Source organism: Hyalella azteca, unplaced genomic scaffold (assembly GCF_000764305.2).
Source record: "Hyalella azteca isolate HAZT.00-mixed unplaced genomic scaffold, Hazt_2.0.2 contig5829, whole genome shotgun sequence".
Lineage (NCBI taxonomy): Eukaryota > Metazoa > Arthropoda > Malacostraca > Amphipoda > Hyalellidae > Hyalella > Hyalella azteca.
Genome location: NW_025936009.1, coordinates 1 through 24,310, shown reverse-complemented (window position 1 = coordinate 24,310; position 24,310 = coordinate 1). Strand labels below are relative to the sequence as shown.

The 24,310-nt window shown below is 38.7% G+C and overlaps 2 protein-coding genes across 2 annotated transcripts; one reads left to right on the top strand and one right to left on the bottom strand.

Moving 5' to 3' along the window:
* The first annotated feature begins 2,256 nt into the window (after nucleotides 1-2,256).
* Nucleotides 2,257-8,458, top strand: LOC108671883 (GTP-binding protein Rheb homolog). Its single transcript, XM_018159476.2, has 5 exons — nucleotides 2,257-2,764; nucleotides 3,457-3,548; nucleotides 4,696-4,883; nucleotides 5,494-5,623; nucleotides 6,160-8,458. The coding sequence occupies exons 1-5, from the start codon at nucleotides 2,716-2,718 to the stop codon at nucleotides 6,247-6,249; spliced, it is 549 nt and encodes a 182-aa protein (XP_018014965.1). The 5' UTR covers nucleotides 2,257-2,715; the 3' UTR covers nucleotides 6,250-8,458.
* Nucleotides 8,459-11,761: 3,303 nt separating this feature from the next.
* LOC108671882 lies at nucleotides 11,762-23,064 on the bottom strand (the record flags this gene model as incomplete). The annotated part of the gene is made up of 7 exons (XM_047880658.1): nucleotides 11,762-12,152; nucleotides 12,421-12,572; nucleotides 12,914-13,012; nucleotides 13,394-13,922; nucleotides 14,632-15,654; nucleotides 15,914-21,773; nucleotides 22,937-23,064. Coding segments are annotated over 7 exons (7,839 nt in total), but the record flags the coding sequence as incomplete, so codon positions are not given.
* Between the last annotated feature and the right edge of the window lie 1,246 nt (nucleotides 23,065-24,310).

Here is a 24,310-nt window from a genome sequence, read left to right as displayed (position 1 = left end):
CTCGCTTCGAGTCACCGACATGTGGAACAGCCTCCCTGATAGCATCGTTGACGCTCCGAGTATGAACGCCTTCAAGAACAGACTAGACGAAGCTATGCAGAAGCATATGTTCAGTCTGAAAATGCCTAGCAAATTACGGACAAGGTAATAAGTCCAGCAGCTATCTCAATCAATCGTCAATTATGGAAAGATCGGGTTCCAAAGGCCGGATTCCTTTTGAATCAAGTCACGAAAAATTCAATAATCGGCAACAGGCCATGGGCCTATTTCTACAGTGCCGACACTTCTATTCCATTCTATTCTATGACTTACGAGAGAATACGCAAGCCTGAATCGAAGGGCCTTCACACTTGCCCTGAGTCTCCTGGCCGATCCAAACCTTATTTCAGGTTCGTGGTATCAGAATGGTAGAAACCGTTCAGGGAAGTTAAATGGTACGGCCATGCTGGGTTAATATCTAAATAAATTAAGTACGGAAACAGTGACGGGTCGCCTGCCGAAGACCACCACTGCCCTGGATGTAATGGACCATCATGATTCCTGCCTTCCGGAACGTAGCCTTCCACACTTATAGCCGTCCGTATCTAGGCCGTGGGTCGAACCAGCCCTCGGTCGAACGGCCACTTGTCGAAGGACGATAAATTTTGGAACAGAACTATGCCATCTGAAACCTAACCTCAGATGCGGTGAACGTAAAATTACGTAATTAAACGATGCCTGGAAGTCAGATTCGATCCGCGGCCTGGTGGTGCACGGCAGGTGGTGGTCAAAGCCGGAAGAGGACAAAGCCGAGTGGTGCACGGCTGATTGGTGTAGGTCAGGAGAGATCCAAGGCGTTCGATTCAGGGCTTATTGGTGCACAAAATTGGTGGTGCTCGGCTGCGCTCCCCTTTGGATCGGCAAATCTTACGCACATTCAAAACAGGAGATACGCAAACGACGGTCATAGTTAAGGAGCTCTTACGCTTCCTCTCAAGGAGTACTGCACCGACTGTAGTTTCCGTTCACAGTCGGTGCAGTACAACAATTGGGAGATATCCGACGAACAGCCCACTGACATCAGCGAGAATCAACATTACGCAACAGCTTACCAAAATGCGCGCAGATGCGCACTAGTGTGGCAGGGTGGCCCAGTGGTTAAAGTTCAGAGTACCAAGATTGGCGAAGAGAGGCGCCGGTTCGATCCCAGCTCTCTGCGTCAGTTTCTGGTCAGAATCGGCGAGGAGGCCGGGCGGTTAAGCTGAGCAGAATTGAATCAGTGAGTTGTGAGTTTGAGACCGCAACAAGTTGTGGAAGTTCTGCGATGTTAAGAATCGGCGACAGGCCTATGGTCTAATAAACGCTGAAACTGCTATTATATTATTATAGTTACACGTAGGTCATGAGACCCAGCATGGATGTAAACTCATTATGGTCACATTTATCCCTATATCTCTCCCAAATCAACTGGCTGAGCATGCGTATCGTGGGTAATTCTGAACCACTTAAAAATTTGACAAAGTTTATTTTCACTTCATTCATAGGACCGCAGCGTACTTTCGCATATGCTGGGGCATTAGAAAACTTGAACTCGTCTACCGTTCGGTTTTGCGGGACTAGAGTAATTCACAGACGTTTTACTTACTGAAATACTTTCCAGTTATAAAGTACCTGATAGAAGTTCTTAACAAATTTTTCAGGTACTATAAAGTACTTAATCCAGTAGCTATTTTAAATTTTCATGCAGCGATAATAGAATAGAATATAATAGAAGTGTCGGCGTTGTAGAAATATGCCCATGGCCTGTTGCCGATTTTTGAACTTTTCGTGACTTGATTCACAAGGGATCCGGCCTTTGGAACCCGATCTTTCCATAGCTGACGATTGATTGAGATAGTCCGTAATTTGCTAGGCATTTTAAGACTGAACATAAATAAATAAATGTAAGAGATTTGGCTTTTTCAGCCAAACATTTATCCCAACATAAATATAAGGTAATTTGAGCTAATATAATCTGGTTTACAAAATCATTAAAAATATTAATTTCAGTTACTATGAAAATAACAATGACAAATAATTAAATAAGCACTTTAAAATGACCGAAATTTATATCTGCTTATATGTTCAACTTCAATTTATAATGAAACCTATTTTCAACAGTTTTCATAGTTATACATTTTTTATTGTGACATTCTAGATCGTTTCTCATTCCTTGGAAACAGAAACGCCCCGCGTTGCTCATTTATTAAATTTGGACTTTTTTGCGGATGCAGCGGGAGTTTGCGGCAGAGGTTCGGAATTCGGATTGCATTTCAAAGATATACCTCTGTCAATTTCACTTCATTGATGGTTACTAAATAAATAATAATCCTTATTTAAGATACTTCTACTTGGTACTGTCTAAAATAGAATATTATACTTGATGAAAGAGAGGTATTATTTGTTTGTGTTATTTACAACTTTCGTTCTTTTCTCATTACGAGTAAATAAACATTGAACTATAGTATTAGAACGAACTACGAAGTGTTCGTTTTTGCTCATTTTTATTACTAGTCTCTTGAGTTAGCTCTTTGATTAACCAAACTCTTTGCGCATTCACTTTTCCAGAATGTGCCAATTCTGAGGTTTGCGCAAGGTTTATGATAAAAAAAAATCCTGATTTGTCTGAAAATTTTTGGGGCATTTTTACCTGCTTAACCTGATAAGCAAAACTCGACTGTTTATACGCAATTTAAGATGCCAGACAGATCACGTAAAATTGCTGTAATGGGGTACCAGAGTGTTGGTAAGTTATATACCTAGCCTATACCTACTTCAATTCTTAGTAATTAATAATGTTTGTGCAAGTTGTTTTACTTGTCTAACAAGTAGGGCGTAGGCTAACACTAACGGAACAGGAAAATTTTGCCAAAGCCACTTCGTCCTCATCCATAGACTGTACATACAAATTTAATTGAAAATTTAGAAATTAAGGTCAGCTAAACTTTAATATTGGGGGATGGGAAGAAGCCACTTGTGATTGTAAATGAGGCTGAGGTGAAAAAAATGCCCTTGCACAGCTTGCAGTGAGGCTGAGGCTTGCATACCTAGGTAGGTACATAAAATTTCAGATGTTCTTACTCCTACAGCGGTACAGCCCTTGCCAACTTTCTTTCATAAAGATTAAGGAAAATGGTTTGCCTATTTAATTTAAATTGCTTGTGGAATGGTGAAATTATATTTTTACCAGAAGTTTCAGCAAATTCTGCAATATTCCAGCGGGGTTCAGTTTGTTTAATTTAGGAAAATGTCCACACAAAAAGCTGTGACTGGATTTGTGGGGTCATGATTTTGCAGCTGAAAAAATATACTACTAGCCATTCGTGCATTTTATGAATTTTGAGCAGCTGAGATACAATAGGTAGGTATAAATTAATTCTCAAAATTGTGTTTTAAGTTCTCATAAATGCTAATTGCTAAGTATTGTTTTGTTTGCAGGTAAATCAACTCTTTGTATCCAGTTTGTGGAGGGGCACTTTGTGGACAACTATGATCCTACAATTGAAAACACATTCCATAAAAATCTCAGGGTAAGCTTGACTTTAATTCTCTCAATTATCAGTCAGTGAGTCTTGAATGGTAATCCTTGCTATTTCTTAAAAACATCAAAACTGTGACATTTATCTCATTCCAGCCTAAATTGTACCAGAGTAATTCAAATTTTTTTATCCTCATAAGTAATCCATACACCTTATTTTGATTTAGCTAATATTAATTTATTTAGTAGCTTTTCCAGCTTTTGGTGAAGTGCTGCTGTGCAAACATTAAAACACTAGGGCCTAAATAAGTAACTAGTTATTCAAAGAATTAATAAAGTTTAATTTAAATGGTTATACCTATATTATTTTTTATCTGTCCAACTGTAGCCTAGTGTATTACTTGAGAAGTTGAGCTTGCCTAATTACTGCCACAACTAGAACCACTGCTGTGTTGTTATATGTTAATATGAATTACCTAAATTAATGCACAAAATTACCTATCTAAAAGTTTATTTATATTCCACTAAGGAATTAAAACAATACCTATTTATATATACCGGTATATATATATCAAATATTTTGACTCAATATGTGCATTTTTGCTCTTAGTTATTAAAAATGTCTTTCTTACATCGTCGGTAAAAATATCTTTCTTACATTGTCAGTAAAAATATCTTTCTTACATCGTCAGTAAAAATGTCGGTCTTACATGTCGGTAAAAATAATATACATATATTATACTTGACTCCTATTAGCTTAAAACCCTGAAGCAATGAAATTGCTAACAGCTTGGAAATTGTTACTGATATAAAAGAAGCTGTTTGAAGGGCTTTTGTATCAACTAATGAATTGTTTATGTATACCTATGTAACCTATCTGATTATAGCCAATAAAATGCCTTAATTCTGTGACTCAGGCTAAGATGCCATCTTTGGATTGTCTTAAAAATTATATTTATATTTATTTTGCATATTGGAGGAATTGAATTTGAATAGACAAATTATAGTGTCAAGTTCAACATAATTGAATGAACATTGATGTTGAACATAGTTAAATGTTATTTTTTATTATGTTCCAAAATATATAAGTGGTTCTATAACTTTATATGTAGATGTATATTTTCAGATCATTGTCATTGTTTATTACCTCCTCATTGCCTGGTGGTAATAAATACGAGTAAGATTGTATTACACAACAGGTACGAGGGGAAGACTACACACTGGAGCTTGTGGACACGGCTGGTCAAGACGAATACTCTTCATTTCCTGCCCAGTATAGCATGGGCATTCATGGCTATGTTCTAGTCTACTCCATCACAAATGACAAGAGTTTCCAAGTTGTTCAAAATCTTTATTCCAAACTTCTGGACATGATTGGCAAAGTCACGTGAGTAACAGTTAATTGTTGACAACTAAGAGATTTTAATTTGCATGGAAGGCTGTTTGGAGGAATTGGATCAAAGAACAATTGGATCATCTTCTCTTATCAAATTATTTTTCTAATTAACAGCACGTGTGGAAACGGCCTATGCACTTGAACATATTCTTGCAATTCAGCAGAGTTGGCTATATGTTCAAAGCACTCTATTGCCTTGAACATATTCTTATTAATTTCTAGCGTTTTATTACAACAAATATGTTTTAAGAACCTTGTTGTAATTATTTTTATAGTAATAGTTTCTATTAAATTCTATTTATATCTCTATCAAGTATTTCACAAACTATTTATTGTAGGTTCATCAGTTGAAAATTTGTCTCTGGGTCCAGCAATAAGTAATATATTCAACAAATATTGGAAATAACTTATAAATTGGAATTTTAACTATCTCCACTAATGAATAATATTTTGTTGTGAATCAGAACTTGACTGCTTTACCATAATAACAACTACCTGTCAGGGTGCCTATGGTGCTAGTGGTATACAAAATGAGTTGCTGATGCAATAGGAGCAAAAATACTAAACAAAACTTATTATAGCCACCACCTGTGACGTGCAGGGTGCCTGTTGTGCTGGTGGGCAACAAGACTGACCTGCAGAAGGAACGCGTGGTGAGCTTGGAGGAGGGTAAGCGAGTCGCTGACTCATGGGGCGCCATATTCATTGAGACCACCGCTAAAAGGAGGGATGTGAGTTACCCAACCTGGTGTGATTGATATTTGTTACTTCATTTATTGCTACTTTGTGGTTTATATTTGCTACTTCATTTTTATTCCATTATTTTTTATTAATCCTTTTTTATTTTATTTCTCTTTTTTTTGGTGGGGGAGGATGGGTAAGTTTGCATTTAACTATGCATATGAATTATGAGAACATGTGTGAAAATTTAACATGTTCATTGCAAAATGTTTAATTTGGTAATTGAAAAAAGGTTTAATGGATGGTCAAGTTTCAATTGGGCCATGAATATCAATTATAACTTTTGTGCAAGGTTACTGTGCTTTTTGTAGTATAATAAATTTGGTTATGGGCGAAAATTTTTGAACCCATTACCTTGAAATAGATAGGGAATTCTGTATCCTTGAACTACCACATTAATCTTTTTAGTGCATGGCATCTCTTTACCATCATATGTGCATGTGCAAATGTGTATTCAACTCTGCTTTCACTTTCAGCATATTATCTTGGCATTATGTATTTTATAATTCCTCTCATTTCTGTGCAGATTGTAAGTGACGTCTTCACAAAAGCTGTGCTAGAGATAGAAAAGTCAGAGGGTTCACTGCCTGCAGACAATAAATGTTCCATATCCTGAATTATTTGAAGACTCCAAACTTTTCACTTGGTCTTCCCGAGTCTTCAGCTTATGTACTCAACCCAAAAGTCTTCAGTTTGCATGCACAATCCACAACTCTTCAGTTCACGTGCCCAATCTACAAGACTTCAGTTCACCTATCCAGCCTTCTCCATTGGATCTCTGAGCTCTTAGAAGGAGCACATGGTTCCAACTACTAAGCTGTACATTATATAAGATTCTTTGCTCACTAACATTGCCTCAAACAAATTGGCAAACTACGCTAAGAGAAAATACTTAACTAAGTTCAGTACCATAGTTCGTTATTTTTCAATCGTATTTTTGTTTCATTCAAAATTTGGTGACCTTAGATTGTCTACATACAATCTAATTTTATGTTGTTAATTAATTTTCAGATATTTTTACAATATCGAGAGGTGAAATCATAATGGAAATTCATTCCATGTTTGACATCCACAAGAGTTGTTGAGTGCTGAATATCAAGTATACTTATTCAGAGAAGAACCAATGAAAGGTTTTGCTTTCTCATAAGTCTTTTTAGACTTTGCAAAAGCTTACACTAGAACTATTGGTTAGAAAAAGGAAGGCAACGCTATTGATTAGTTCCAAATAATTAATTGTATGCTAAGTATAGAAAACCTGTATATTCTCAGCGTCTTGATAGGATCGTTTTGGGTAAAGATAACTGATGAAATCATAATTGTCCGGGAGAGAAAGCAAAGCTTCATTTATTTCCAGTGGCTAGCATTCATCAACTTGCGTTCCATATTTTTTCAAACATCATTGCTACCTGCGCTCTAGTTCATTCAATTTCAACTTCCATGTCTTTCTTCCTTCTATGCTCTTTTTCAATTATTCAGTTTCAAATAGGAAGTCTGCCTTTGCTTCGTGTAGATCGCTTGTAACAATTTCCCATAACTTGCATATCAAGAGTTGATCCTGAATATTTTCTTGAATTGCTAGTTTGCAATAATTATTCATCTCTAACCTCTATTAAATGTACTATATGATGCACGGAAGATTCTTCTTGGGATTTGGATTGGTTGTTGCTTATGATAAAATTAAATAATAATTCTCGAGCGCCACGATAAATTCTTCATCAAGACTTAGTCGTTTTTGTATTTGACTTTTTCTTAACTAACTCTGGATGGCTGCTTTGATGCGAGTGAGCTTGCTATAAGCATTTGTGAACATGGTAGCCGTGTTTAGATCTACTTTTTACTTGAGTCATTTTTTCGAGCATATGTTCCTTTGATGTCTTTCTTCCGATCCTAGTTTCTACTGCAAGTCTTCCTTCCCAGTTTTGATCTACACAAGTCTTTATTCTAATCCTAGTTTCCAACGCAATCTTTTTTCCAATCTTCGTTCCTACTGAAGTCTTTCTTCCTATCCTAGTTTCTACTGAAGTCTTAATTCTGATCGTAGTTCCTAATTTATTATTTTCCTGGGTGTAGTGTCTTCTTGAATGTCTCTTTGCCACTGATTCTTTGCATTGTATGTTTATATTTTTACCTATGGTGGGTGAATCTAATGCGTGTTTAAGAAGCAAATCTTCTTGTTTATGTGAAATATTTTTTGACAAGTTTGTCATGTTAATTGCGTACGACAAAATACACAACATATTTTAAGAAAGCATGTTCTCTCTTTGCAAGCCGTTTCCTTTGAGTGAGGTCTCGCTTGCCAAATAATATTTCATGCTCCAGCTGAGTGGTAAAGATATTCTACAAGGGCCATAACTATGCTACTACTACTGTGCTTGGTCTGGATGGCCTGGTTCTTATGTTGTGTTTTTTTTTGGGTTTGATAATGGAAATAAATTTGGTATTTATGACAATTTTCTTGTGGAATATGGGTGTTGAAAAATTCTCTTATTATATTTTATACAGTGACATTATATATTTATATAATATGATTTAAATATTGAACCCAGAGTCATGTTATTGGTTTGCAGTCATGCATCATGTTATGAGTCTCTCGAATGAAGCATATCTGAACAGTCTAATTATTATCAATTGTGTTTCAATGTTGCAAGAAATGCACTTAATTATATCGATTGACTTTGCACCTCTGCTATGAGCAAATTAATTTGCGCTTTGATGTTTAAATGTGACAAACTGAGAATCTGTACGTTTATTCTTTCATAAATAACGTCTTATTACTTCCCACTAAATATATTTCATTCAATAACATTTTTGAAATTATGATAAAATGCTACATAAAAAAATAAAAATTATTGATATTTTCTTGTTAAAATTGTGAGGATTATTTTACATAGTATGTTATTCAAGTTCTTTTGTTCTAATATAATCTGATGTCTATAATAATAATGTCAAGACAGAGTGAGTTATGCAGTCACGTTTATTCAGGCTTAAGTTCGATGTGGCAGCACAATACAAATAATTTAATACAATATATTGAACACCGAGACATTTAATGTGCGGTATTGCAATCTAGCTTGTAAATTAGAATTTTTATGTCTCAAAATTGTAGCAATTTCTTGTACTAGTTACAAAATAATAACTAATACTGTTACAAACTTTTGTAATATACTGGCAAGACAGAATACATGAATTTCTATAGGGACTATTTATGTGCCATGTGTAGGATGCTGCGGTATACGTGCCATGTGTAGGGTGCTGTGGTTTACGTGCCATGTGTAGGGTGCTGGGTNTAGGGTGCTGCGGTATACGTGCCATGTGTAGGGTGCTGCGGTATACGTGCCATGTGTAGGGTGCTACGGTATACGTGCCATGTGTAGGGTGCTACGGTATACGTGCCATGTATATACATGTCGTGTATGACGCGCAGAGAAGTTTCTTCTCATCACTTCATTGTCTTGATATTCGGCGCACAAATGATGGGAATATAAAATGAAATTCGGCACCAAATTTTACATCAAAGATGAAAATATTTAAGCATTAGATATATATGTATCTGATATTTCTATGCAATTTTTTATGAATTTGACAATGCTTGAAAGAATGCATTATTTGTTTTGTTATCGTGCATAAGCTGTCAAATTGTACTTTTATTTCTTACATATTGAAAGTTAATCGGCGGAAATATTTCCAGGAATCTGGAATTATTTGATGAATGTTTTGGTTAATTTGTTGGATATTTTTTATGGTGTAACGTTGGTCAAGCTATTGAGTTGCATACTCACCTGAGCTTGACCTGATGCATACTCACCTATACCTGAGTTACATATCCAAAATAGCCCCTCAGAGGGACTTCTGACGTGTGTCTGTGCTCGTCAGAAGTCCTAGGGATCTCGCGCTCCTAGGGGGATTGTTCCTGAGCGCCCCGCGGTGTCTGACTGCAGGTCTCAATTGTGGGGTCAAGTTATTTTGTAGGTAGGATTCCTTACATTAAGTTATTATGTAGGTAGGATTCCTTACATTAAGTTATTATGTAGGTAGGATTCCTTACATTAAGTTATTATGTGTTCGAGTGTCTTCGTTTCTGTTATTTTCACCTGTCCCTCCTTGTCACTTCGTCTCTTGAGATGCTAACGCTGCTTCTTTCGAGCCAGCTTCAGCGGGCTGGACATCTGAGACCTTCCGCCCCTTGTGGATGATGAATAACTGAGACCTTCCACCTCTATGGTGATGTTCATCTTGACTTTCGGTGCGAGATAGCTAAATAGCTGAAGCGCTAGTAACCATTTGGCCACTAAACTAACTAACTAACTTCTATTGCTTTTCACCTGTCCCTCATTGTCACCTGTCCCTCCTCGTCACCTGTCCCTCCTTGTCACTTCGTCTCTTTGAGATGCTAACGCTGCTTCTTTCGAGCCAGCTTCAGCGGGCTGGACAATTGAGACCTTCCGCCTCGTTGGCGATGTTTACTTTTGAACTCCGGTGCGAAATAGCTTGATAGCTGAAGCGCTAGTAAACCATTCTACTACTTATTTACTTATCCATCACTTGATGGATAAATAAGTAAATTAAACCATTCTACTTACTTGATATTCGTCATCTGATATTTGTCTGTCACGGATGTCTATGTGTATCTAGAGGATGCATTCGTGTATCGTTAGGATAGATACGTCTGTCCAGGACTGATACCCGTGTTTACCATGGGTTATGCATCTAGGTTGACTTTCCAATATTTTTGTCTTTATTGACTTATCAATTTACTTTTAGTTTAGCTACTTTACCTATTTTTTCAATGGATAAGCATCCTGTTATTTTTTCAACGTTAAAAACTGCGCGTTCACGACGTCACTCACTAGATCGCTGTCGATGCTATCCTTGTTCTGATCGTGAAGCTAGTTTACTCTTTATATAAAATGTTTATGTTGTCCAAATTTTAATCATAAATATTACAAAATATGAGCAATATGAAAAAATGCGTATGGGTGTTTGAACAAAAGTATTTCCCTGCAACGCATGTCTTTTGACGAGGTTTCTACCTAAGGCTGGAATTTTATTTTATGATAATGGTCGTTCATATGAAAGCATATGCTTTATTTGTACAAATCTTTTTCGTAAAACGGGATGTGAATGCCAAGATATTTGAAAATCGAGTCCAAACATCGTTTTCTTGCCATGTTATTTGCTAAGGTTAAATGAATACAAATATAATAACTAGAGCTAATTTACTGACTCTTGTGGAGTAATTAATGCCAATTCCTATATTTCAAAGTTGAGTTGTAGATAGAATTTACTTTTCTTTCATCCTAGAGTTGCAATACAAAGAAGCTTGTAATTGTAAGCTCCATTGCAGACCTCGTTACAATTCAGTCGTTAAAAATTTCTTCACAAAGAACGGTAGTTTGTGCGTGGGTCGTTGGTGTCGAGGATAAGTTTTGTAATTGACAATCAGGGACCATACTTTCAAAATTCGCTAAGTGAACTTAAGTACTTACGCTCTATTTTCTTGTCTATGATTGGTGGATTTTGCTTGAAAGGCCGTCAATGATTAGCTGATGAACTTACGATCTATTAACTTTTTTTGAAAGTATAGGCCCTGGTCTTGATTATATTTTTACTTCATTTTGTGCAAAAAAAAATAATTTCTATTAGCATTTGTAAATATAACAGAGCGCGCGTTCTGTCGCCCGTTAGAAATGCGTTGTTCGATATTTCTGTGATCCACAAGAAATACTAGTAAAATAAATACGAAGATGACTTCACCGGTTATCTTCATGCGTTACTTGTGGCTTTAACTCTTGCAACCGTCGCGGAATTTACACTCAGAAAATCTATGGGTCCTATTTTCCAAATAGAGACACACTTTCCTACCCACATCGCAAACGGTGAGCGGACGTTGCAATGATACGTCCTGCTGGGTCATGATGACTAACACAAGGGTTACAAGTGCATCATTATTTGGACAACGTTCCACTTATTTTCTCCCAAGTTTATTATAAGGATATGTCGAACAGAATAACTCAGTGCACCATATTTGTACTGGTGTAACGTACGGTCACATTGATTCGTAAATTATATTCTTTGTAAACTATATTTTTTTTCTTTTATTTCTTGTAAGTGGGATAAAAATTGTCAAGTATCTAACTGATTTATTATACATTATGGCTCAAATATCATGGATCTTTTCCTTTACACTAAAAACGGAACATGAAACAGCGTAAAGAGCGTCCGCAAAGCGAGGTGATTTTTAGACCCTTTATACAAACCGAACTTATTTGATCAAAAATAATCATTTAGACCTTTAAGAAGTTAAAAAGTTTTTTATATGTTACAAAAAAAAATACTAATTCTTCAGCCATGTTTGAGAGTTCCTACGGGGTGCTTCCTTATGATTAAAAAATCATTGTTCTTTAATGGAAATAGAAAGTTTTTTATACGTAATTTTTAAGAAAATGTAAATTTTTCATCCGCGCATTATAGTTACTCGTCGTCCGCCATCATGCGCCGCAGCTTGGCCACGTCCACCGCCTGCAAGTCCAAAAACGTTCATTAATGATAATTAAATATATATATCAACTCTTAATAAATCATTTATTACTTAATTAATTATCAATAATTACCTAGAAATAAATTATCAATACACTAAAGCTTGAAATTCGATTAATTTGGACAGCATGAAATTTACCTCTGCTGGCATGAAAGCAAAGTATAACTAAAAACGTATTAATGATTGACGTAGCCAAGCCAGTACGTGACGTACCTGAGACGGGAGAGCAACGGGCGCCACGGGACGTACCTGAGACGGGACAGCAACGGGCGCGACGTCCAGCAAGGGCGCCACGGAGGGCCGCCCGTGGGCGCACTGGAAGGGCAGGGCGCAGCGCCCCAGCGCCCCCAGCAGCGCCCGGCACTGCGGGCGACGAAGGCGCTCGCCGAACTTGATCGCCCCTGTACAAAAAGAAACAATTTTATTAATATACTCAGTTATTTATTAATATCGATCATATTAAAAAATTATTAATAATCGATCATATTGATTATCAATTTATTGTCTGAATAAATTCGTAAAAACTGTGATAAATTACCTGAATTCATCCAAAATATAACTAATATAAATGTCAAAAAATTAATGAAGACACTGGAACCAACACGATACTACGCGAGTAAACAAACGAAAATAAATATGCCATAAAATTAATAAGAAACTACAACAGCTAAGTAAATAGCAAGCACTTGAGCTAGCAAATTTACTACTTTTCTTTATAAATAAACGAGCAAATGAAAAGGACCGCGGCAGGCGTGCGTGTGTAGGACGCGCAGCAGCGGCGGCGGCAGCGTCGCGGCGGTACGACAACTGCGCAGCTCGTCGACCATGTGACGTACGATACCTGCGACAAAAACAAATAATTGAGGATCACTTTTCCACAGACCTTGATTTGTATTTATTTTAAAGCATTTTTCCTTATTTTAATCAATTCATCAATTTGCTTTATATATTCAGGTCACGGGTCAAGAGACCAGTCGTCAGATCTCCAGAAGACAAGTCAAGAACAATATAAGACTCGGCGGCAGGCGAAATTTCGCCTATTCTTCAGCGCTGATACTACTGTCCTAAATTATAATATATTATACTTTGAATCATTATTTAAGTAATGGATGGACATCTAATGGATCAAGAATGAAGACACAGCATGAAAGAATTTAACTTAGATGATACAAAGCACGTATACAGAGTAGGCTTCCATCTTTTAGTTTATAACAAGGATTACCTCGTAGGATGGAGAGGCGGTACCCCTTCCACTTGGTCCAGTAGTCTGCAGGCAGCGACTCTATGCCGTCCAGAGCGAACTCAGGGAGCCCAACGCCGTCCAGAGAAATTTCTGGTTGTCCAGAAGCGTCCAGAGTGCCTGCACGTGTCCAGCTGATTTTTTTATCCAAGAGAGGTTGTTCCGAGTCCAGGTGAGCGTGCTGTGCATCTTTCGTTAACTCTTTTGATGACTGGTCACAATCTTTAGATTTCAGATTGCAAATCTCAAGCTGCATCGCTGAATTTTTGATATCCTGCTTAGTAAATTCAATTTTCTTTTTAATTAAGTGCTTTTTACCCAAGTTTGCATCCATTGCCGGATCTTTTGATGTTAATTTTTGCGTTTTCACGTCCATTTTCCCGTCCTGGGTGCCGGAGTCGAGTTGAGCACCGCTGGGCTCAACGCCCCCCGCGGCGAGAGCGTGGGTTACTAACGTACGAGGCAGCAGACACGCGGGCACCCCCGTGAACCGAACCCCTCCTCCTGGGATCTGCGGGGTTATAGGGGTTAAATTTACTCTTGGAAAAGGGGTAACTCTTTGTCAAGACGTAGCAACGTGTACAGGTTTTACGTATCAATAGAAAAAGGGGTAACGTTTTGTCTAAGGATTGCGACGTGTACACTGTACACGGTTAAAAGTTAGACCTTAGAAACAATTTTGGCTCATTATTTACCGGTGGCGACCTAGACAGAGGGGGAGCGTCTACCCCAAAAATTATCTCGGCTATTTACAGACGGATCACTTTGAAACTTGGTACACATATGTCAAATCAAAAAATAGACAGCTTTTATTCGTGTCAATTTTTCGAAAAAAATAAAAGAAAACGTGAAATTCTTAGAAAACGGCCAAAAAAGGGGTAATCAACGTAGAGAGATGGCAGTGGTACCGTTGGATAGGGCAGAATGTCAGCTTTAAAATGAGTATAAAAACCGAAAAAGTGAAAATTTTCAATTTTAGGGTAGACGCTCCCCTTAAGGGTTAGATGTACCCGTACATAAAAGGGTTAACTCTTTGTCTACAAATACGTCAACCACCGTCAATGCTTGGGGCGGATCAAAATGTCAGGTAAATAGACTAGCTTTTGCTAGAAAAATTAGAATTTATTTTTAATCACATTCACCAGCTTGAATTGATGTGTTCAGATATTGACATGAATTGTTTAACAATACCTATCCCCAAACAATGGCAATTTACTCACCACTTTGAATTCAAATCCAGAGCGGCGCAGTTTTTCCCTATACGCCTCCATGATCCGCACGTCGGAAGGGGAAAAATCAACACAAACTGGAGGTGAAATCCGCGCCATTTTCACAAGCTGCACATATCGGAAATACGTTGCTGGAGCAACTGTACTTTCTCCATAATTCGTCATTTCACTTTTGGTTTCAGCACTGGATTCCGAAAAAATCCGTGAATTGCATGAAGCTGAAGGGAGTTCATTATCGATTTGAGATGAATCAGTTTTATTAGCTGGAGGTTCATGTAAACTTGATATTATGTCGGTAGTTTCTACACAAGCAAAATTTGTTTCTGAATTCAAGATATTTTTCGTCTTTGCACAGGTAACTAATTCAAGTTCAGCCGGTAAGCATACTTCGCTAGAACTTTCACTCGCAAATGAAGCAACAGCTACTTTTTTCCAGCACAAATTATCAGCAAGCAAAGCCTCTAACCGGATTCGCTCATGCACAGCGTGCTGGTCAAAAGCAACCAGCAGCATGGAGGCTTGACGAGGGCATTCTACTGTAACTTTATTCTCATTAATTTCAATGTCACTACTTGAATTTCCAGAACAGTTCTTGGACGACTGACTGAGACACTTCAACTCTGCACGGCAGGCGTCACGGTCATCAGGCGAAGCATTTGCGCCCTGGCAAGATGTCGATACTCCGTCTTTAGATGAAGAACTGCTGGGAATAACTGAACAACTAGAATTATAAATAACTGAATTCTTCTTGCCCCGCGTTGAACCCGTTATTAACTCAGTTGATCTCGTCTCAGCAGGCATGAAACGTTCTGCGGTAGTTAAACCATCGGTTGAATGTTGTACGGCGTTCAGAGCTGGGCCCGACATCAATGAATTGTCAACATTGCCTGCAGTTTCAACAGGCATTCCAGGTCGTGCTGAGACTTCAACTGGGGCGTCAGATTTTGATTCAGATTCACTAGCAGGAGTTTCCAAGGTACACAAGATGAATTTTCGATCCAATTGGCCCAGCACCTAAAGGGAATAAGGGGAGACCTTTATCGCACAAAAATTAAGAGTGGGATTTTCAGACTCGCCTGAGGGTTCTATTTTCAGACATAAGAATGACAAAAATATATTGCAATTAGCTTAACACCTAAACCGGATTCGACCTCAACAATGAATTATTTACTCAATATTACACTAAAAATTACGTCCACTGATACAATATGTTAAACGTGCATAATAACCGGTTCATTCCTCATTTTGTTTAACATTTTTGGCCTCAACTTACCACACATTTGTCAAACATGGCTTTAGTGAAGCGGCACGGCCGATGAGCGGAGCACAAGCTTGCAGCCTCGTCGGGATGACCCGAGGGCAGCTGGAGTATCGGAGCATCCATCGAAAAACGTTTGGAACTCGAGCACAGGGACCGGATTTCGGCCTCTCCCGACCGGCGGTTCGAACCATCATTTCGGAGATTAGATGTTTCTATTAACTTTGATTGATTCGCATTCAAAATAATTTCGTTTTTCTTAGGAAAAACATTGATTCCTTCAACGCACCCAGCCTTATCGGCTGCATCACGGCCATCACGAACTGAAGAATCAGGATGCAAATCGGCTGTGTCAATTGAGGATACCGCAGAGTTTGAATTTTTTTCCGAACATTTTGAAGCGTTGGAATCAGTAAGAATTTCTGTGAAACTTGAAGCTGCTGCAGTGACAGCAACATCAGTGGAAATTTTTTTAGAACTAGGACCAGATTCAGTACCTAAATCACTAGCACCTCGCTGCAGCACCGGAATCTGGAGGTCTGTGTCGTGCAAAGACCGCTTTTGTGGTTTTGACCGAAAAGTGACACGCGTATTCAGATTCTCCATGAAATCCTTACAAACAGGATGGTAGAAAACTCCTTTAAACCCTTCTTGCGTCACCGTACGAGGTTCTCCAGAAATAGGGATGAGTTGAACATCCTTCACGGTTATGTTCGATGCACCCGTTTCATTTTCAGGCACCGAATGCACAACTTCTTTCTTAGGAGGGACGTACGACGAATTGCCGCAGCGTTCGTTAACATAAAGAAGTCGACCACTAGCATCGGTTGTTTGTTTCCAGCCTTTATGTAGTTCAACTGCCGTATTTAACGAATCCTCTTCAACAGGTGTTGTCACATTGATGCCTCGAGGCGGAGAAATGCAGTCATTTCCCAACGCGGCCTTTGTAAGGGAACGTGATGAAATTGAACACGAATTTCTATTCGAAAATGAAACAATAGATGCCAATTTTCCAGCTAGCCGAGCTGGTGCATTATTTGGAGACTCGTGAACCCCACACGGTTTATAATTTAATGACTCCATACTTAGAGACGATCCACTGCCAACCTTCAGAGTGTCGGGAAACGTATTTTCTGGGATCGCACTCCCGAGGATCTCTTTCTTAGAGATCCCACTCTCTGGGATCCCAATCCTTGAAATCCCCAGCTCTAGATCCCAACCCTCTGACATGCCACAGCCAGAAATTTTGTGAGTTTCACGACTGTCGGGTGGAATTGTCCTATTATCTTCGTTGGGTAGTGAGGATGTTTGACCACCGGAAAATTCGGCAGTGACTCGTGAAGAAGAACGCGTTTGTTGTGTCAACCAGAGCGAGTCTTGGGAGAAATCGGCGTCCAAATCACGACGATCTTGATGAAGATTAACGAGACCAACGAATTCTGGCATTGATTTTAACATAGTATTACTTTCACCGTCATTTTCCTTTATACTTGAAGTCACTTCACTTGAACCCGTAGGAAACTGGGGCGTTTCCTCCACGACAAGATTGTTATCGATATCGTGTCTTTTTTCCTGGACAGATGCAGCCAACTCTTTCGAAATCGTCTCTGTTGTAGCGGTACTTGGCAGTGAATCATTCGGAAGAATTTCTAGGAACGACATAAAGGGCGTTGCCTTGAGGATCACTTGTCTCACTCTGCACGGAGAAGTTGACTTATCCGCACAATCGCCTTTATTTTGAACAGGAGCAAAGTATGGAGACTTCAACGAATCATCAATGAAGTTAGGTTCATCACTAGCGTTGGCCTTATCATCCTTCATATGACTAGAAGTAACTTTTGAAGCGCTTGAATTCACATTGCTGAAACCATAAGAGTCATTGACGTGATTGAGACCACTTTGAAGCATGCCCTCAGGCTCAGCACTCCGAGAAATCGTATTTACAAGACCTAAAACTTTATTGTCAATATTATTATCATCTTTGCTGGAGCTGACAATATCAGTAAACTTGCTAGCACAGTCGTTTCTGAGTCCAGATATACTAGCTTGACTTGTAATGGATTCAGTAGAGACGACACTTTCAGTAGAGACGAGAGGTTCAGTAGAGACGAGAGGTTCAGTGGAGACGAGAGGTTCAGTGGAGACGAGAGGTTCAGTGGAGACGAGAGGTTCAGTAGAAACGACAGATCCAGTGGAGACGAGAGGTTCAGTGGAGACGAGAGGTTCAGTGGAGAGGAAAGGTTCAGTAGAGAGGAAAGGTTCAGTAGAGAGGAAAGGTTCAGTAGAGAGGAAAGGTTCAGTAGAGATGAGAGATTCAGTGGCTACGAGAGGTTCAGTAGAGATGAGAGATTCAGTGGCTACGAGAGGTTCAGTAGAGGTGAGAGCGTCATCATTCACAGGGAAAATATTCGCAAAACACAACGACGAAGTCGAAAAATGTTCCGAGTCACTACGATGAGAATCATGCGTTAGAGTGACTCCAGTATCAGAACAAGGAACAATATAAGAAGGATGATAATTATACGTTAAAGAATCTCCGGAAATGGAGCAAGGAACAACTCGGTTAGGATGAGAGTTGTACGTCAAATCGTCTTGTGAAGAAATCTGAATAGGTTTCTCAGGGGCACTTATTTTGGCAGCGTGCGCTTTGGCAGATCCTACACTGTAAATAGGCTCACTATTAACTCTAGGAACAATGAGTGGTGATCTGAGGTCGGATCTTCCAGATAAGTGATCTGTTATCTTTTCAGGTATGGGATCATTATTTGGTTCATTCCTAAATCGTACTTCGTGAGCCTGCCTGGAACGAACAGGCAAGCAGGATATGGCAGAGTTGGTGTGCTCCATATTCATCTCATTCCCTCCATCACCAAACACAAGATTTTTTATAACACCAGACTGACGTGCAGATTTGTTCAAAACGCGTTCAGAGTTTGCACATACATTCGACGTCGTGCCTGGATTTTTCACTGAATTACGCTGAATATCGTGAGAAAGACAGTCTCGGCAATTATTTTCTAAAATGAATAATGATGCCGACGCTGCTGAAGGGATTTTATTAGCGAGCATTGTATCTCTTGACCCGAGCCGGTCACTACTAGATGATGCTCCATCCTGATTTTCAGCAGGTCTTTTGATGATACCTGGAGCCAAAGTAGTAATAACAGGATTAAAATTAAAGGTTTCATTGTCGAGTTTGGAAAGTTTTGTATCGGACGTAGTTTCCTCTGCCAAGTTTTGACCAGAGCTAACGTGCGTTGACAAAGGTTTCCTCTTCGACTCATTAGGATGCCTGAATTGGGAAAGAAAAATGCTGGTCTCTCGTTGTTTATTTTCTTGTTTACGTTTCAAATGAAGCGAATTAGCTACTGAAGAACAGGAGCTGTTGTTCAGCGGCAGCTGAATGTCTATTACCTTTGCACGTTTTCTAGTAGTGGACTTCAATGGACTCCTCGTTCTCTTGCAGGTCATGCCGAGCTTGTTGAAGGATGACGTACTAATCCCGGAATCCGGTTGCCTAGGGTCACAAATGCTGAGATTTTTTCTTGAATTCGATGACTCGAAGTCGGCGATGCGTGGCAAATTATTAGAGATGTCAATTGAGTTGAATTTAATGGCTTTCAAAGGAGCCTTCGATGCAATTTCCGTTGAAGTTGATCTGTCAATAATACAAGACGCGTGGTCTACATTCGTGGCATTTTCATCACTACCGAGAGTGATTAAGTCACGGAATTTCTGAATAGACGAGTTCTTCGCTTTCTCGGTCTCCTCCTCATACTTCTTGTTGCCCCGTACCTCACAGGACGCCTTTTCTTGTTCTTTTCGGTTGCTTTCTTCTTCTTCCGAAGATGATTCACAGGAGCTACTCAGCTCGTGAACAGGCCTACTATTGTTTTTCTTATTGACTATAGATAGCCCAGAGTCTGAAGACTGATTCTTATTAAATTTAGTGCCAGATATCCCGAGAAGTTTGTCATTCCGATACAAGCACGAAACAGATTTCCTGTCGCTCTTTTTCAAACCGCTGTGGTTTTTTGATCGGATGGCATTGACTGCCAGCATGTTCTTAAATTCAAGCAAGGAACTGCTCTTCCCATAACAACGATTCTTCGAGGTTCGATCTCCCTTATTCTCTCTCAACTCTGCTGAAGACAAGTTGTTTTCAACCTTTAAAACGGACGGAGATTCGTTTTCTTCATCGGAAAACGAACATTCAGAGTCAGGTTCATCTTCACGAGCGCCGCAAGAGCTGGGAGAGTTACCACACGTAGCAGATGGACTAGGAGGGTTACCGCAGACAGCAGATGGGCTAGGAGGGTTACCGCAAGCAGCAGAAGTGCTAGGAGAGTTACCGCAAGCAGCAGAAGTGCTAGGAAAGTTACTGCAGGCACCCGCATTGTCATTGGAGCAGATTTTAGGTCGGGAAACTACACACCCTTGGACAATACTGCGCACATCCCAGACTCCCACGAGCTTTCCGTACTTGGCCTTCGGTTCCTCAGATGAAGTTGGGACGCTCAACGATCGTTTACAGCGAAAAGCGTTTAGTTTATCCTGAGTTCTAGAAGAGAGTGGCGGTTTAACTACATCAGCGATCGGTACAACTTCTTCATCGTCAATGGGCTTCTCGTTATCATCGAGCTCATCTTCAGATTTCAACTTGGGGTCGGAAGCAGTTACTTCACGTAATTGTGTGGTAATATCTTGACTTTTGCAAAACTGAATAAACATTTGCTGCAAGCAATTCAGCACCTTGTTTAGATCTCGAAATTCAACGAAAGTCCTAGAGTTTTCCTTAGCTATGGAAAAGTGTTCAACAGGATATGTTATTTGCAGCATAAAAACGCCGTGAAGACTTGCAGTTTTGGAGGGGCTGCTTGGAGTGTGAGCTTTAGGAGAACTTTTAGAATTTATTATCACATGACTACGAGCTTCGATTAAATTGCTACGTGCGATAAGTTTTTTCATAAATTTATGCAGTGGCGTTCTTAGTAGAAGCTGTTTGTTCACATAGAGGAACTGAAAATTTTTGCTTTGTGAAGGTTGAATACCGATGAAACCGCGCACTTTCACGTCGTCCAGCTCATGTTGAACTTGGATTAAACTTGTACTAAGATCATTACCGTAGAGTTGTCTTACTCTTTCTAACGTGGAATCACATTTTGCTGCTTGCAACATCCTGCAAATGCAACTGCCATTGTCATTTCTTAATGAGAACGAAACTTGAGGATGCACCAGCGCAATGCTTTCAATCCAAGTTTTGAGGTTCTCCAGCTCGATGACCGCCCTCATGACTTTTCGCCTGATAGGAAGACAGTAGAAGAAGTCATAGATCGTAACTGTAGTGCCAGAACTTTGTTTTTCATCCTCAGCAAAAGTCAACCCTTCACTTTTGCCACAACGAAATGTTTTCACAAGTGTGTTCCTTTTAAATGGGACTTTGGTATCAACACTCAATTTCTCTTTGAATGGTAGCAATTTTTTGGAAATTATTTCCAATGAATCACCATCTTCAAGACATATTTCTGGCTTTTCTTGGTCAACAAGTCTGTCATCTATGCTTGACCCAGATCTTTTGTTTAACAACTTCTTCAAGCATTGTTCTTTGCTTGACTGCTTAGAAAATGTATCATCACAAAGTGCATTTCCTTCAGACCCCTTCTGAGATGGACGATGTTCCATGTTTCCAACACCAAGCTCGTGAGTAGACTTTTTATGTTTATGCAATAACTGTTTTTTATCAACATTGCACCGTGTTCGGATCTCGAGATACCCAGAGACCTCGACCAGGCTAGCCAGTGCCTGACCACGGGAACCATAGAAGAAAATTCCATCTTTGCCATTCCCAGATAATTTCCTCTTGCTGGTCACGTGTCTGTAACCAAATGAGAAAATTAGCCATTCTGTAATTGACAATTTCTTCTTCAAATTTAAATCATCAGTTCAATTAATGTCTTTACTTTTTATACTTCCACAGTGAACTTGATCACCAAAGTTTTTATGATTGACATACAAAGAACTACAAGTGAGATAAGATATGGCAAAAGGATTATCCCTTGAAATGACTGTTATAAAAAAATACAATTTTACAAGGAATTTAAAAGCAAAAAAAAACGCCAAGCAAATTCACCATGTCGATATTGAAAACGTTTCGGAGTCCAGCTCCGTCATCAGTTTGACTAAACTAAAAATGAATAAAATCATTTTATAAGTCAAAATTCGAAGACAGACATAAAACCTAAACAAGACCTAACATTATATAAAAACAGGACTAGATTGGAATAACTTAGTCCTAGGGGCAATTAAAATTGAAAAGAATAAAACTTAAGAAAAAACCCTAAAACATACAAGCCTAGTGTTTCACTATTTTCAGATTATATGAACTAAACGCAGTATTGAGACCGAGATGTCATTTCATTACTGAGACGTCATTCCAACGTACGTGGCATACGGTAACTTCTACATCTGAGTTTCTAAACACCGTGGCAGGAGCTATCGTTCTAGCTTGCCTCTCACCAAGCCTCCTCATTCTTCCGTGCGGGGCTACATGCTGAACAGTGCGATGTGACTGTATCTGAGAGTAATTTCAGGATACTCAGTTCCACTTCTGGCTGCTGGGATTTGAGAATTTTGGAGTCTCTACCTATCTCCAAACAAAAATCATGTCTCAATAATGCATTTAGTTCATATAATCATATACGTTAATCTGGAAATAGTGAATCGCTAGGCTTTTATGTTTTAGGGTTTTTTCTTAAGTTTTATTCTTTTTGTGACCCCTAGGACTAAGTTGTTCCAATCTAGTCCTGTTTTTTTGGCATTTTCTTTGATTTTAAATTCCTTGTGAACTTGCAACATAAGCAGACTGATAATATAAGTACGAATAAAATTTTAGATTCACTGCTCTTTTTTCTAAATTACTATAGACCAGTAAATATAAGTCTCTTTCTGGAGTAAGCACCATCAAACAAAAAATATATAAGTTCCTCAGCTTAATTTTATGGCTATAATATTTAGATGGAATAAGGCCATTGAACCCACCTGTCTCCCAGCAGCTTGAGACCATGTTTGGATATACCATGTCCATTGTCCTCAACTTGAATCTTGAAGAGCTGGTAGTTGATGCTTACTTTGATGGAAGAAGCTTGGGCATCAAGAGCATTTAGTACCTGCAATGCAATATGTAATACAGATGATACCGTATCTACAATTTCCAGGGCATAAATTTTAGAAGCAAATACATTTCAAACATTCATAATCAAAATTTGTTACATGTCAGGACTAGGTAGTTTATATGATTTAATAGCCAGTGGACAATTTTTGAGCAATGATGCATTGAACTTGAAATTTTTTCATGATACCATCTACAACATCTACTACATACTTCCATCATTCCAAATAAATTTCAGCTTTGCAAAAAAATTAGCTCTAATAAGTGACAAATAATGGAGAGTTGAACACAGACAAGCCTTTAAAGTAATCTCCTCAGAAAGTCCTTGCCCTACACCTACAGACACTCACAAGAAGAACAATTCCACACAAAATCAGAATTAGGCAGAAATAAGTGTAATGTTGTGTACAGAAATTGCCAACTCAGCATAATAATGATTGAAGCCAATATTCCAAAAGACAATTTTTTACCACATTATTGTCTTAGAATGTAAACTTGCTGGCAATTAAATACTAGCCTAGATCTTGACAATTTTATTGCCAAGATAGGGTTTTTAACCCAAATTGTGGCCAGTTTTATTGAATATTTGATACCAAAACTACTTAAACCTTTGAATATACCATGGTCAGGAAGATGTGCCAGGTGCGCGGGAATTTATTTTGTCATTTTAACAACCTGCGCGGTGCGCCATACTACGTTGGTAAAAAAATGCACCGTGCGCCGTACTTTAGAAAGCTAAAATAGTTCTACTATTTTAGTCGACAATATACGCGAGTATATTGACTACGCGAGTCGAACTGACAATAATAAAATATAAGACATGTCCGGGTTACTTCTGACTCTTCCGGTTGTCCGCCTTGTCCGATACGGAACGTACAGTAATCGTAAACTGCAGCTGTTATACATACGAAATGTAAACAGATGGTGTTCAGTGTTGCCATATGACTTTGGAGAAAATTTCTTCTGAAATAAAGATGGCCGGGATTGCGCAAACACGTGCGTGAATATAATCAATTTTCATTACATTGTGCCAACTGTGAACAGCAATAGCTTAAAAAAAGTGAAAATGCGCGGGAAAATTCACCGAAAATATACATCATCCTGAGTGTGCTGAATATATGACACCAGAACCTAAACAACACAATTCAACCCAACATAATTCAACCAAACACAATTCAAGCTTTCAAGGTATGACATTTCAATCAAATACAATTCAACCCAACACAATTCAGCCCAAAAGAATT

Bases quoted from the DNA above. Each gene is read 5' to 3' on its own strand.
- LOC108671883 (XM_018159476.2), top strand. From the start codon at position 2,716: ATGCCAGACAGATCACGTAAAATTGCTGTAATGGGGTACCAGAGTGTT. The intron at 3,549-4,695 runs GTAAGCTTGACT...ATTACACAACAG, and splicing joins CATTCCATAAAAATCTCAGG to GTACGAGGGGAAGACTACAC. The intron at 4,884-5,493 runs GTGAGTAACAGT...TGTGACGTGCAG, and splicing joins GACATGATTGGCAAAGTCAC to GGTGCCTGTTGTGCTGGTGG.